This window comes from Tetranychus urticae, chromosome 1 (assembly GCF_039701765.1).
Source record: "Tetranychus urticae isolate SD_2017Ah chromosome 1, NJAU_TeUrti_SD_1.0, whole genome shotgun sequence".
In the NCBI taxonomy this organism is placed as follows: domain Eukaryota; kingdom Metazoa; phylum Arthropoda; class Arachnida; order Trombidiformes; family Tetranychidae; genus Tetranychus; species Tetranychus urticae.
In genome coordinates, this window is record NC_142958.1 from 16,196,146 (window position 1) to 16,211,595 (window position 15,450).

The following is a 15,450-nucleotide window of genomic DNA, read 5'->3' on the forward strand; positions in this document are numbered from 1 at the left end:
TGAATTTACCTAATCACATTTGATTTACTGTCACCTAATGAGTATCAACCTTTGAAATGATGGATCAAAGTGATCAGAAAAAAAGGTAAGAAATTAAGTCAAGTTCAATCAAAAATTGAATTGAACAGCAATTGATCAAAGTTCAAACAACTTTTATTTTCGTTCTGTTTTATCATCAAAAAAAACGAAATAGTAAACTAAATCATTAATCACTGTAAGAGCCTAGGAATGATTTACAAGATAAATAAGATACTTCATAACATTCTTGAAGATAATATTATGAAGTATCTTAATAAAGTAAAAATGATTGAAAAATAATAATAATAATTGATAATAATTGAAAGATTCCTAACAAAAATTAATTGATTCGGGGAGTGTATATTAAATTAATAGGCCGCCCTCGATCTTGATCAACATATATAAGGAGTTGAATCAATGCTTCGTGAGATCATAAGTCTTGAGCTTCATCTAAAAAAATGGATCTCAGGCTAATTATCGTTTTGTGCGCTCTCGCCGCCACCCGAGCCGGTAAGTTAATCAATTTTATTGTGTCTTAGAAGTTTTGATCGTTTCCTCAGTCTTTACGGTGATGGACCATGATTGAATCTTCTTGTTTAATTTCCTTGGATTGTTCAACATTAATTTTAACATTTTTCTTATTCTCTGTGTTTCTTCAGTCCCACAATCGGAAATCGTTTCTGGACAATGTGCCTCACAATGTAAATGTAAGCATTCGTTCAAGTAAAGACTTGCAAAAGATTGATGTGAAATTAATGATTTTTTATTCTATTCTTTTTTTTCCTTACCTGAACAGCTTCCGAATTGAACGAATACCCAACTGGTCAAACTCATGTATACAAATACTCAACACGAACTTTGGTAAACTCATGGAATGCCGCTATTGATCTTAAGGGAGAAGTCCTTTTCACCCGGTTGTCTACTTGTGATTACTCTGTTGAGGTAAGTTAAATTATTGACTTAAGTTAGGCTTTAGGATCAACTGTAATTGAATGTATCCATTGGTTGTTCACATCACTTTTATTCCTATCCGATCCAATAACTCCATCTTAATTTTCACCATGCTTTGATCATCAAACCATTGGAAAGATAGTGTTTAACCCTGGATAAGACAAAGTTTGTCATCAATGTGAACCAATTTGAAACGAGGGTTATAACTATTAATTCAAAGATGGTGTTCAAAGTGTCATCATTAACACATTTGCCTTATTCCGTGCTAATTGATGGACTATTTTTGTATTTAAGTTGGATATAGTTTTAACAAAATGGTTTAATTAATTCGCAAAAGTGCTGCTGTTAGTGAAACCCTGGATGTAAACAGTTTAATATTTCCTTTGTTCTTGACAACCAATGGGATTTACGATGATTCATCGGGTTCAAAGATAATCTCAATTTTTCCTTTTACTAATTTTCTCTCTTTTTTCTTTTATTTTCTTGATTGTTTTATAATTCAATAGCTTCGAAATGTAGCCATCAATGGTGTTCCTGATGCTCGCGCACGGGAAGAACAATTGGCAGCTCATCCTTTGAGGTTCGCATGGACTGATGGTGAAGTTACTGAGACTTGCCAACATCCAGAAGATCATGAATGGGCAATCAACGTCAAGAAGGCTATCGTCTCTTCTTTCCAAGTTGTTGGTACCAGCGGTTATGTCAAGAAGACTGAACGAGACATTCTTGGTGATTGTTCAACCACCTACCAACAAGGTGAATTGTCCAATGACCGAATTGTCATGCACAAAGTTAAGGATATTGCCACCTGTCAATACCATCATGGTGATAAAATTGCTGCTGTCATTTCATCTGTCTTGGAGACACCCCAAAAGGCTGAATACCAATGTAAACAAACTTGGACCTCCAAGTACATTCTTAAGTCAGTTAGCTGCGGTCATGTCGCTTTAACCCAAACCAATGTTATGGCCAACCTTACCATGGAACTTGTTAAGACCGAATCAAGAACTTCAACCAAGTCTCTTGAATCATTCCGAAGAAGCCAACTTTACGCTTCCCGAGTTCAGCGACCAAAGAAGTCAATCAATGAAGTTACTGAAACTTTGAACCACCTTTGCAAAGCTGTTGACAGTCAAATCAAATCCAACTCACCCTCAGCTTTCCTTGAATTGGCTCATGCCTTGGAAACTTTGAACTACAATGAAATCAAGCAAACATGGGAATCAATGGTTAACAACAAACTTGATCAACGATGCTCTTCTGACCGAGTCAAGTCTATGTTTGTCGATGCTCTCCTCCAAATCCGAACCGGCCCAGCTCTTAAATTCTTGGTTAAAGATCTCTCCAAGAACGAAAATGTTTCAGAGATGAAATTGAAGGCTGCTATTTACTCACTTGTCTACAAACCCGAGCCCTGTTCTGAAACCATGGAAGCCATCCACGAGTTCCTCCGAAGTGAGCGACCAGTTCTTCAAACTCTTTTTGGAGTCACTGCTGCTGTACAAAAATACTACGAAACTACCGGTGACAAGAAGCAAGCTATCATTGCTCTTGAATTGATCTTAGCCCGTTTCAACCGAGCTTCAGAAAACGAAAAGGTCATTTACGTCCGAGCCTTATCCAACATTCGATTCGAGGCTAACATCTTACTCAAGGCCTTAGAGAAATACATTGAATCAGGAAAGCCTGAACTTCGAGTTGCTGCTATTGAAACTCTTGAGTTACTTGACGCTTGCAATGATCTAGTTTACGGTAAACTCCGACGAATGGTTATGTCAACCAGTCAACCAAATGAAGTCCGAACTCGAGCTCTTAAAGTTGTTCTTCGATGTGGTGATGAGGAAGCTATTTCTCAAATCAAATCCTACATTGAATCACACCCTGAAGACAAACACTTCATCAGCTATGCTGACTCCTACTTACGAAATGCCATGCGAACCATGAATGTAGACAAGCAAGTCATCCGACAAAACGCCCAATTAGGACAAAGTCAATGGAAAGAGCCAAAGATGACTGTTTCACGAAACATTGAATTCTCCCAAAGAGCCATCTTAGGTAAAATTGGTTTCAACTACGAAATTGATTCAATTGTTGACAATGGAAAAGAAATGCCAACCTGGGCTGTTTTGAACTCATCTATTGCCCTCCAACAAGCTAACCAACTCAACTTCGAATTAGGTCTTCGTCAAGAAGGTATGGATAAACTTGCCGTCCAATTGTTCGACAAGATTAACCAAATCAAGATGAAGGACTTGGAGAAGATCATTGAAGAAGTTAGAGAAAAGCGAGACTTTGAGCCACTTGTTCGGGAATTGACTAAGATCATTGAAGAAATCCAACGATCAGCTGTTAACTCAGCCCAATTCTCTGCTTACATCAAGATCAATGGTATCACCCTCTTCTACTGGAATGGTGTCCCAAGCTCAATCGAAACACGAGAATCTCTTAGACGAATCGTCATTGAGAATACCGAAACCCGAAAGGCTATTGAAGCTTCTCTTAGCTGGATGTTTGTTGATTACCAATTGAACAAACCTTTAGCTTCTGGTCTTACCCTCCGATACAAACACGAAGGATCATTCATTCCTGGCATCAAAGCTTCACTCAAATCTCAAGCAGCCGCTGCTACCTCATCAAAACGTGTTCTTGATCTTTCTCCCAACTTTGCTTTTGCATTCGTTTACGGTTACGAATTGGTTCTCGCCAAGCCTGTCGCTAGTCAACTCACTAAAATGATTGTCAACTCTGATGTTGTTATGGATGGTCTCCATTCTCTTACTCGATCTGGTCTCTCAGAGGTTCACACCTTTGTCCTTAACACCAAGGATGAGATGGATCTTCTTCGATTAGACATCTCCAAGATTACCCGAGACAACAATGGTAATGAAATCAAGGAACGATCATTCCCTGGTTACAACAGTGAATGGTGTTCAACTGAATACACTGACAAAATCTTCGGATTCGCCTTATGTTTCGGTGGTCAAGAAGAAGTTAATGCTGTTATGGAAAAGAAAAACGCTCAAGTTGTTCGACGATTCTTCGCCAAAAAAACCGACAAGAGTCTTAACACTTACGAATTGGTTGTCAGAATGGGTCAAGGTGAGAAAGCAATTACTTTCGATACCCCCAACACCAAAGTTAACCGAAAGGTTGAAATCGTTGTCGGAAAATCCGGTGACTTCAAGACCATGAAGAACTTTGCTGGTAAATTCTGGGTCCTCGTTGACTCTCCAGTCAAATCTTTTGATTTCAATGTTTCTGCCGCTCTTCCATCTGAAAACCAATGGATTGTTTCCGTTGATACCCAAGTTGACCGACGAGTTCACTCAGCTCGACTTGCTATGGAACCACGATCAAACCGACAATACATCATTAACATGATGGCAACCTCACCTCTTTTACGAGAAAAGCTTGACTACGATCTTACTTTCACTGCTCCACTTTCAGTCAAGGAAGGTAATGAAATGATGGCTCAAATTCACTCCAACATGGGCAACAAGCGAAACCGACTTGGTCTCATCAAGATGAACCGAAACAAGCAAGAACAATACAAGGTTGAATTTGAATTGAACAACGAAAAGGCTGAAAAAATCATGCACCTCATGCTTGATGGTTCAATCCGAGGATCTTACCCAGTGTTCACTGGTCTTCATTACTCTGGTAGAGTTGAATACAGACGAACAGTAGGTAAAATGGAAGAGATCACTCTCACTGGTAACTACAAGATCGACACCACTGGAGCAGCTAAGGCTGTCACCAACAACTTGGAGATCAAGACTAGCCAATGGCCACAAATCAACGGTAAACTTGCTCACAAGATGTTCTTCAAACAATCTGAACACTTAGAGAATGAAATTGACCTTAAATACGGTCGAGACTTCAATGAAGAATCTACCCTTAACCGAATCGTCCTCCGACAAGTTTCATCAATGAAGACTGGTGCCAAAAACACCGTTGAAGTTAAGAACACTTTGATCGCTGAACACCGAGCTAGACAATTCAACCACAAGGTTGAAGGCCGAGTCACTTTTGCCCCACGATTGGAAGTACTTAAAGTTGAAATGACTCACTCTGACTTGAACCGACCTGAAAACAACCACAAAATGATCATCGATCACAAGACCACCGCATTGTCTGAGGGTACTCTTAACCTTGTCCTCTCATCTGCCCAAGAATCACGAAGCGTTAAGACTTCATACGCTTTCACCTCATCACCCAAAATGAACACCATCTACAAGGTTGAGCCTAAAGGACGACCAGTTCGTGGTTACCATGTTTCAGCCGCTCTCAACCGAGCCTCTGGCAAGCAACAAGTTAACTTCGAGATCCTTTCTCACCCAGATAACCGACAAATTGCCAAGATTGATGCTGACTTGAGCCGAGAACGATCCAAGGCTGCTGCTAACCTCAAGGTTTCAGTCCAAGAAAGAAATCTCCTTAACGCTGAATACGACCGAAATGCTCACCAAATCAAGAGCAAAGTTTCTGTACCTGCTGGTTCAATTGATAGCATGGTTGACTTGAAAGCCAAATCTTTCAAACTCATCACCAAGGACTCAAAGGATTTGACTCACGAACTTTCTGCCATCAACGCACGAGATGTTAAGAGCATTAAATCAACAACCCTTTCAGGACCTAAAATCATGCCTAGCTTTGAAGCTAAAATGGACACAACCAAACAACACTATGAATTCAATTTACAAACCAGAAAGGTTAATGTTCTTGCCGAATTGAAGGCTTCTCTTGCTGATAAGGACTTCAAGTTTGAATTACAATGCAATGAACACGGTGAAAAACACTCAACCCACCTCAAATGGTCTGACAAGCACAAGATGTTGATTTCTACCCATGAACAAAACCAAAAACCAATCTACTCATTTGAACTTCGATCAGAGAACAAGAATGAACTCGTTCACAAACTTGTCTTGAAGGTTGGAGACGAATTCGAAAGCCGAATCCAACATGTCTACAACTCAGAAAAACGATTGTCCAAGATCGACATGACTGCCAACAAAGGAGACCTCGAAGCTAAAATCAACTCCAAGATTGCTTTACCCATGAAACGATCCCGATTCGGTAAAACCGAGATGCCCACTGTTGACATCAAGGCTAACCTCAAGTATGAAGGCAAAGAATCATCATTGCTCATCAGCAACGATCAATTCACCAAGATTCACCTCCAACACCGAAACCGATCCGGAGTTCCATTAGTCGTTGACAGTAAAATCGAATCCGACAAATGGGCTGTTGTTGGTCACGTTGATCAACTTAAATGGAACATTGTTGTCATTCCCCGAGAATCCAAGAAATCAGTCGAAGTCAGCGTAGAAGGTTACGGTGCTGACATCAAATTCAACCTAGGCTTAGAACAAGAGTCATCTCAATGGAAGGCTATTGCTCAATCCAAGCTCATCGTCAAGGGTGACAAGAAAATCGATGGTCAAATTGAAGGTACTTTCGCCAAGACTTTGATTGCTGGTCCACACCGAATTGTCATCAAGAACTTCAACCAAGACGTCTCAATGACTTACAAACTTGTCAACGACAAACTTGAAATCACTTTCGGTGCTAATGACAATGGTCAAAAGCTTATTGCCGCCAACTTCAACGGTGACAAATTCCAACGTGGTCGAGTTTTCAACGTCAACGGTAAACTAGAACTTACCTCAGAAAAGTACGAAGCTCTCCGAAAAACCGCTTACGAAGTCAAATACAACCGAGATGGACGTAAAGTTGATATGGAAGTTGAAAAGAAGGGATCAAACCCAATGAACTTGAAAGTTTCTGCTGAAATCGCTCGAGAAGGTGCCAAGGTTAACGCTGAAATGGCTGGCCGAACTGCCTCTGGTAAACAACGAAAACTCGCCATCGACTATACCCGACTTAACAAGATTGACTTCTCTGCTAAGCTTTACGAAATGTCCAAGGTTGACTCTGAATTCAGTGTCTCCCTTCCTCTAGTCAGACTTGCTGAATTCATCGGTAATGAAGCTTCTTTCTACCTTCGATCCAAGTCCCTTGACTCTGAGGCTTCTTTCAAGCTTCAAGCTCCATCAAAGACCTCAGTCACTGGTTTAACCAACTTGAAGATCCAAGGAAAACAATGGTTCCAATACACTTTGGCCATTAATGATGGTTCATCCGTTCAATTCTTTGGTTTAGAAAAGGTCAACAACAAATTGGAAAACCCAATCGCCATCCTCAATGAACTTTACTTCAAGGGTAAACCCATCTTCTTCCACCATCTTTTGATTTCTGACAACCTTATTTCCTTGAAAACTGAATCACCCAACCTCTTCAAAGTTAACCAAGCTTTGACTTTGTTGGAAAACCCCGAGATCTTCGGTAAATACTGTTGGGATACCAAATGCTCCAAGATGAACGCTAAGTTGATCCTCGGACAAAAAGGTTTGATCCAAATGAACATTGAAGGACCAAACAGCGACAAACAACGATATGATGTATCTTTGAAATGGAACCAAGAACAAGGAAAGGAATACGGTTCAGTTCTTGTTGCAACTAGTGGACGACAATACGGTTATGAAATGTCTCGAATGGTCAAGAACGCCAGAAACGCTGTCTATGAATCAAGAATCACCCTCCCAAAGAGAATTGTTACCCTTACCGCTACCAAAGATGAGAAATCATCTTCTCAAGACCGATACCAAGGCGAATGGAGTCTCGTTATCCGACCAAAGGAAAACGCTGATGCTCTCAAGATCACCTTAGACCGATCCATCAAGCGATCATCTAACAACTTGAAGGCTGACCATGTCATCTCATTCGAGCACAAAACTCTCGCTAAGCCCATCAAATTCATTTCCTCTGTAAACTTACTTAAATCTGATGTTCCTAAATACAATATCTGGGGTATTAAATCCGCTGATGTTAAAATGGGATTGAATGTTAACGGTGAAGAGAACCACGACTTAAACAGTGCTTTCTACATGGAAAAGGCTTCAGACAAGATGAACTACAACTGGAGAATCTGGGAAAAGGAAGAAAAAATCGACTTTGGATGCAAAGGTGTCTTCAGCTCAAGTGGAAGCTTGAAAGCCAAAGACTTACAAACCTTGAGAGACTGCAACTGCCATTGGGTTAACCGAAACGGTGAACGTAAAGAATTCAAGAGAGAACAAAAATTCAACATGCACGACCTCATCACTTTGAACCAAGGATTACCTCGAATCACTTTCCATGACAACATCAAACACCCACTCGGATCATACTTCTACAACGGAACCTTCCACTTCTTTGATGCCATTAAAGATGCCACCATTGATTTTGGATTCAATGACGGTTCACGATACAAGCTCCAAGCCAAGATGGATGCCACCAAGCCAGAAAAGTGTGTTGAATTGACCCTCTTTGAAGCCAACAATGCTGCAGAGAAATACGGTCTTCGAACCTGTTTAAACCTTAAAGCTCGATCAGAAAAATCAGTTTTCCTTTTCGAAATCTTCACTTTTGCTAACCAAGTTTCCATGACTGAAGGCGAACGAAAGGTTGACTTCTCAATCAGACGAATGAAGGATTATGTCAATGACTACCTTGTCCGAATGACCTGGGATACCAACAGTATGGCTCAAGCTACCGTAAGTACTATGGCTAAGATTGACACCACTATTTTAACTCACATCAAACATTTATTTCGTTACTAATTATTTTATTTTCATTCTTTCTGATTACAGTACCAAGCCGTCGACCTCCTTGAACGAGCAACAAACGAGCGAAATGCCATCATTAAGGAAAGAGATAGTGAACTTAAAGCTAAAATGGAATACATTCGATCATCTATTGGTGACAGAATTGGAAAGGCCAAGAAACACCTTAACCGAGAACTTGATGAAATTACCACTGAAATGAAACCTGAAACTGAAATGATCAGCAAGATGCTCACAAAAGTTACCCGAACTCGACGAGCCACCATTACACCAATTAAAAGACGTAATGTTGATCTTAGTTCCGAGATGACCTACGACTGGAGAAACTACGATCTTGAAAATGGTATCATCGAAGTCATCTTCCGAAATGTTGAGGCTGAAAAGGTTCCTCTATTCCTCTACAAATTACTTCTTAAAAATTCAATGATTGGATTAATTTAAATTAGGACTTGAATTATATATAGCAAAAAAAACTCAACCAAATTTCTCGAATTTTTTCTCTTTTAATTTGCTTCAAATCTTTATCTCGCGCCCCTTTTTCCTTAAAAAAATCTCCATATTTTTGTTGATTGTAACAAAAGTGGAACTCATGTCTAAAAAAATGATTGTTATCCTATCGAATAAATTATAACATTTCAAGCCAAAATCTCACGTCTTCTATTTTAATTGCTAAACTTTATTTTGAGTTATGGCATTTATATGATAATGTTTGAACCGTCAAAAACTAATTTTGATCGCGAATAATCAAATTGAAATGAAGTCAGTTTAAATTTCACTGTCAAATGCTTAAAGCAAGATGTCAAGGTAGGGTAATTGAGGAAAAGCAAAATTGTATTCCTTTTAACTTACAAGGCATGTTAGTTGACATTTAAAGGCAAACCATAGACAAATATTAATAGAAATCTGGTTCAAAATTTGTTAGGTAAAGAGGCTAAGTCAATAACTATTGATTCATTTAATGAACATCTCCTTCGTCTTCCTACAAGAACATTTTTGCACTTTCCTCTGACTAACAAATGATGTATTTGTCACACTGTCATATGTGTCTCATCATTTTTGCCTTTCATGGATTCAACTATTAAAGTCAAATAAGGAAAAGGAAACTGGTTTAGATTAAATTAAAACTCTCGTTTGCCCGTTATATGACATTTAATGGAAATGGTAGGTTCATTACTGGAAAATTTAACTCAGGGACAACATTGTTAGACTGGAAAAGTTATGAAGCTAGCTGGTGATATTCATGAAGTTCACCCAACTGACAGCTTCTATCCAATTGCATTCATCAGGACTTGTAGCCGAGGCTCGATCTTTCTTGATATTTCTGCTTCTTTTTTCTCTCCTCGTGGATTCCTGGATTTCATTACAATTTCCATCTAATAATACATCAGTATGAAGCTGGTCACAAGTTGATACAAATGGCTGACAAGCTTTAGGAATACTTAAACCGAGAAACCCAAAATTCATAGATTGATCATTTTCTTCACTATCGACTTCATGTTTACAAACGAATTACAACACAATTTGAATTCCACTTTGAGTTCTACTTTACTACACAATTCCTGAGGTTTTTCTCGACTTTGACAAGGAATTTTTCAACTTTTTAGGACATCAATGGTTCATAAACACTCTGAAAGCTTTCGATTAATCAGGTAAGCAAAAAAATTCCTTCATGCAAACTTGAAGATAAGTCTTATTTTGAATAGTTGACTATTTAGATTCATAATGAAAGATGGATAAAGGCAACATTTATCAGGTTTACAGAAAGTTTTCAAACGCAAACTGAGTGATGTTTATTAACCATGTAAGATGATGTTGAGCATAAGAAATTAAAGAACAGCTTTCATCCAAAGGATCATTAACATTGATTTCTTGCCTGATGATAATTCATTCATATTTTTGTTGATTGATTGCGTTTTAATTACCACCAAATTCATTTCTTTCACATGAAGGATATTTAACCTTTTGAATGATGGCAGAACCAGATATTAACCTTGAAACTGTCCTTGAAATCATTGCATAATGTGGTCTCTATTGTGTAGCAAAGTCTGATTACATGAAAAAGAAAGAGTTAAGGTGAAATGGCATTTTAGTAATTATGACAATTAAATGTATTTAACATCATCAGTTTTACAACAAAGACTTAAATATAATGTAACAATGTTTACCTGTGGAGTTAAATAATGGTTCATGGATCTTGGATGAGTTTTAATTGTAAATCGTGAGCAGATTTTCACCTTAAACAATTGAAATTATCAAATTGTAGTGCTTATTTGTATTTACAATAAACATGAACAACACACGTAAACTAGAAATGTAACTTGTAACAATAACAACATTGTTGAACAGATAATAATAGGTAAAGCAAGAAGAAGCATTGAAGGTTCAATTTTTCGGAACCGAAAAAACTATCTTACATCTTAATTATAAGTTAATTTCGAGGTTCGTTTTTAGATATTCATAGAGATTGCCTTTCTACTTCTATCCTGTTCACATTGAAACATAAAGGGTAGAGTTGCTTTGAAAACCAGGCCTTTAATTGGTAATAAGCAGTGGTAAAGTGGAAGGTCGATCAACGCTGTTCATTGTGAGCTCTGAGGATTGCGTTCAACACGGAGACTCCCAAATTAATTGTTTACTTGTGAAGGTTACCGACCAGATCGTCCATTTTCTAGTCACAACAAAGAGGGGCCTAAATCATGTTAAGGTAAAGGGTTAAGTTGGAAATACATCAAAAAAGAAAGAGAAACAATATGAAAATGTTTACAAAAATTAAAGGAAAAGAGTTAACAAACCCTGTAGGGAAAGAGTTACTAATAATAATCTCATGCATAAAGTTAAAGAGTTTATTGTTAAACAGAGTTACCACTGATGTACACGTTTGATGAGATAACCTTTTGGCAATTTCAATTTAATTCAAATCTAATTCGATTCTAAGTGAAGTGATTTTTCTTTGTTAATTTTAGTAACTGATTAGTGTACTTCACTCAAGAAGAAGCAAAACAAATGATTTTACTGGAATATTTTTCTCATTCTCTTCAAATAAAGTATAAGACTGAAACTTTCATTCTAACCTTCAGGTAAACATGGTAATGATGATTGGTTTGAATTAAAGGGTGAGAAGGAGAGAGTTAGAGGAGAAACTAGTTTATTAAAATTTGTTTGTTATAAAAATGAAAGTTAACACAGTACTTACACTGAATACTTGTCCGATGACCTTGTGGATGTAAATTATTTGAACACATCTATCATCATTTGTCATGAAATAGCATGTTATAATGAGTTAATCAGGTAGTGGTGGAAATTAAAATCACATGAAATCAACTTAAATCGAAAAACAAATTATTGAAAACTCAAGAAATGAAGCAAAAAAAACATATAGGCACACCTTTGGAATGGACCAGCGAAATAAGCACTTCACCTTGCTTTCAACACCATTTTTTGAATGCAAGGTTGATAGTAAAAAGATATTAAATAATAAATCAAATGGCTAATAAAGTAGAGTGAAAATTTTAAGAAGCTGTTGAACAAAAATCGCAAATATCTAATTACTGTAAACAGAGTTTACTTTGTTCAAAAATAACAGGTTGATATTGGTTTCAAAAAAGTCCGTTAAGATAACACAAAGTGAACAAAATTCGTAATCGGGTGAAATATAACTTTTAGCAAGGCTAGTCAAAGAGTAAAGAAGAACTGGTTTAGTCTTGTTTTTTATCTCTTTTGTCTCAACTTTTGCACTTATTCATCATTATATTGAATGAGAAAGAAAGAAAAGGTTAGCTGATTTAAACATGTTGACAGTTAACAGTTGGAGAGAAATGTTCTTTTTTTAGTTATAACTTTGATTAATGATTAGGTGAAGAGTTTCAGCATTGATCAACTAATAAATATTAGAATTTTTACCATTTTTTATTTGTTAATTTGAATAACCTTTACACCTATCATCAACTTATCAACAGCTTTCTCATGTTGATCTCAATCGTATGGAAACCATTTTCATTGCCTGGTACAGTTTTTTTGGGTTTTCTGGTTGCTTTCCTCATTGATCACTAAAAAGGTTTTCCTCGCCTAATTTTTCTCTCTTTCTTCTCTACCTTATTATTAGATTATTAATATTTTCATCAATTGTACCCATGAATATCAAGACAAAGCCTGATTAAAAAGGTTACCTGTTTAAGCTGGCCAACAATTTAATCAATAATTCTTTGCTTCTATGAATGAGGTTTGGAGCAACCTGATTCAATGACGATGGCCATTGTTTTTTTAAATAACGTTTTCTGATCGATCTTGATGGATTTGACAAGGTAAGTTTCAAGTTAATATTTTCAATAATTATTACTCAGTAATTGTATGCATAAAAGTAACAACAGCAATATCAACATGAGAGAATGTTAGGCGTAACTTGAGAGGAGAAAAAAAAGGAATAACTGTTCAACCACAGCTATAGATGATTATGAAGACTACTTTCTTATATTAATCATCCAACTTCCCAGGTTTGTATCAAGATTTTAGAGTGAGCAAATTAGTGAGAGCAAGGAAGAATCAAATTAGTACAGGAAAAATAACTAAATCATCACCTAGTTTCTAAGCCTACCCTTTACCTGTTGCAAGTTTTAAACCAGCTAAAGCCAAACTTGCCTAACCTCTCCTAATCTTGTACCGGTAACTGTTGAGGACCAAAATCAGAATAATCAGATACACATTGGTTTTTATATTTTAACCTTGACCCTGATTGATAATCTTGTTTAATTTTTTCTCTTTTTTTTCTCTCTTCTCTCATTTCAGTAGATGATTAAGATGAAGATGATTCAGTGCTGTGAATAAAATAAAGAGCTAAAGATGAAATCAACAAGAGGGAAGGATAAAGTTGAAGAGGATGAGAAAGCGGAAGAAGAAGGAGCAACGAAGATGATGAAGATAATTCTAAATACAATACAAGCGATGAGTTAATGAACAATAGAAACTAAAGTAAATTCACCACCTTTGTAGATTAAGTGTTTCAGGTAAAGTGTATATTTTGTTTTTATGTGTGTTTTATAAAGAAACGATCATTCAAGGCATGTTAATGTTAAAAGTTAATTGATCGGAAATTTACTCTTGTTAACTTTTATAAGTCAAGTTGTTCCATTGATTTGCCTCGTTTGGTCAAGTGAGGCCATGTTTACTTTTAAGGTTTGATCATTGTTATTGTATTCCCTTTTCTTACACGGTTTAGTACCTGTTGAGATAATTTTCATTGTAGTCTTAATTAAGATGACCTTCCGTTTATACACCACTTCTGGTGTACCTAAATTTTCATGTTTTCCAGTCACACCCAGATTCATTAATCATCGTCATCATCATCATCATCATCATTACAATCATTATAATTATCATCATCCACAACAACAAAGAGCTATCAGGCCACCCTTGGCAAAAATCATTAACCGGCCAGAGTTGACACCTCGTATGTTTATTTAGTTCACATTAGCTGATTGTTTGACTTTGTTTTGGCCTGGTTAAAGTTACAATTAGATTATTTTGCCTATTCTCACCGAAATTGCGTTTTCATCCAGTCAACCCAAATGTCTAGCATCATTATCACTGCCATTATTATCTTTATCTAAAAGTCGCCTCTTCTACTATTCCAACTAATCATAATAAAATTTAATCACAGAAATTTTTCTTACTTTTTTTTCAGACTCTTCAGACTTTCCTGGCTCATGGTTGTTACATCTACAAGACTTTCAAGGAAAAATCAGGAAGCAGTTAAAATGAATTGACGATTTTATTTACAACTTTGACATTAAGTTTAATAGAATTGGATTTTGGCTTTACATTTTATACACATTCAACATCTAGACCATTTTTAGATGATAATCCAATGCAATGTTGGACTATTATTTACTTTTTTCAGGTATGTTTCAACTGATCTTCATGTAAATTTTAATTGGTCTTTAATTGTAATTAAATGTAAATCATTCTTGGTATTTATTTATTTGATAGAAACCAGGAAAGAAAACAAAAACCAAGCAAGTCTAAGGATGCATAAGGAGGGGTAAAGGAACACAGATGAAGAGAGATTACAGTCTTGCACAAAATCTTGATTCAAATCCATTGATGTTTGATTTTAAAGTTTGCTTTGATAGCTGTGTCAGTGTCAATGCAATCCCGGAAGTTTAATTAATTCAACCCAAAATATTCAGTTTCAACAACACGAGTTGGATCACAAAGCATTATCATTATCGTTACATACACACCATCACCAGCAGAAAATACCAGTGAAACTGTTCAATTAAAATCCACCATCATCATCAGAGTGATTAACACTTGAGCTTACTCTCCTCTGTTTCTGGTATCTCATTATTTTGGCAAACTATTACAATGATAATGTTATTGGTTTAAAATGATTCATTCACTTGTAGATATAACCAACCCTGTTTAAATTGAATTGAAAAACAAAACAGCCCAAGTTAACATCTTTACAATTACATTACAATTATTGTTGATATTATAATTTTGTGTCTTGTAATTGAAAAAATAAGGAAGTTACCTAAATGTTAATGTTTAAATTCAATACAGACCAATGTATTCCTTGATAGATGAAATCATTTCTCATAATTGTACCTCTTGGTTAATTAATTGGACAATTACATTGTTGATACCATGTTAAATTGTAAACTAGAAATGATGAATAATAATGGAAATATCTTTCAATCGATAAAATATTGACAGACATTGCTATTTGCGAGCTGAAGTACCGTTTATCGATACAAAAATGGTGAAATTAAATTGCAATTAAATCATTCAACTTAACCAATAGATTTTAAATTGTGATTAA

The 15,450-nt window shown here is 36.4% G+C and overlaps 1 protein-coding gene and 2 long non-coding RNA genes across 6 annotated transcripts; 2 read left to right on the plus strand and 1 right to left on the minus strand.

Moving 5' to 3' along the window:
- Positions 1-445: 445 nt before the first annotated feature.
- LOC107372091 (uncharacterized) lies at positions 446-9,279 on the plus strand. Its single transcript, XM_015940240.3, has 5 exons — positions 446-528; positions 678-725; positions 815-960; positions 1,476-8,564; positions 8,661-9,279. The coding sequence occupies exons 1-5, from the start codon at positions 477-479 to the stop codon at positions 9,072-9,074; spliced, it is 7,749 nt and encodes a 2,582-aa protein (XP_015795726.2). The 5' UTR covers positions 446-476; the 3' UTR covers positions 9,075-9,279.
- A 288-nt stretch (positions 9,280-9,567) lies between these two features.
- Positions 9,568-15,335, plus strand: LOC107359344 (uncharacterized). 2 transcript variants are annotated; one of them, XR_003084060.2, is made up of 5 exons: positions 9,568-10,282; positions 12,736-12,934; positions 13,416-13,633; positions 14,311-14,526; positions 14,616-15,335. It is a non-coding gene; the product is annotated as an uncharacterized LOC107359344 (long non-coding RNA). The 2 variants fall into 2 exon arrangements; XR_001568078.3 differs by lacking the exon at positions 9,568-10,282 and adding an exon at positions 12,313-12,636.
- On the minus strand, positions 10,499-12,143 carry LOC107359345 (uncharacterized). Of its 3 annotated transcripts, XR_016198150.1 has the most exons (4): positions 12,019-12,143; positions 11,827-11,954; positions 10,799-10,867; positions 10,499-10,678 (listed from the first exon to the last, which is right to left on the minus strand). It is a non-coding gene; the product is annotated as an uncharacterized LOC107359345 (long non-coding RNA). The 3 variants fall into 3 exon arrangements; XR_016198148.1 differs by having other exon boundaries at positions 11,827-12,039; XR_001568080.3 differs by lacking the exons at positions 10,499-10,678; positions 10,799-10,867; positions 12,019-12,143 and adding an exon at positions 11,181-11,322 and having other exon boundaries at positions 11,827-11,967.
- Positions 15,336-15,450: the final 115 nt, after the last annotated feature.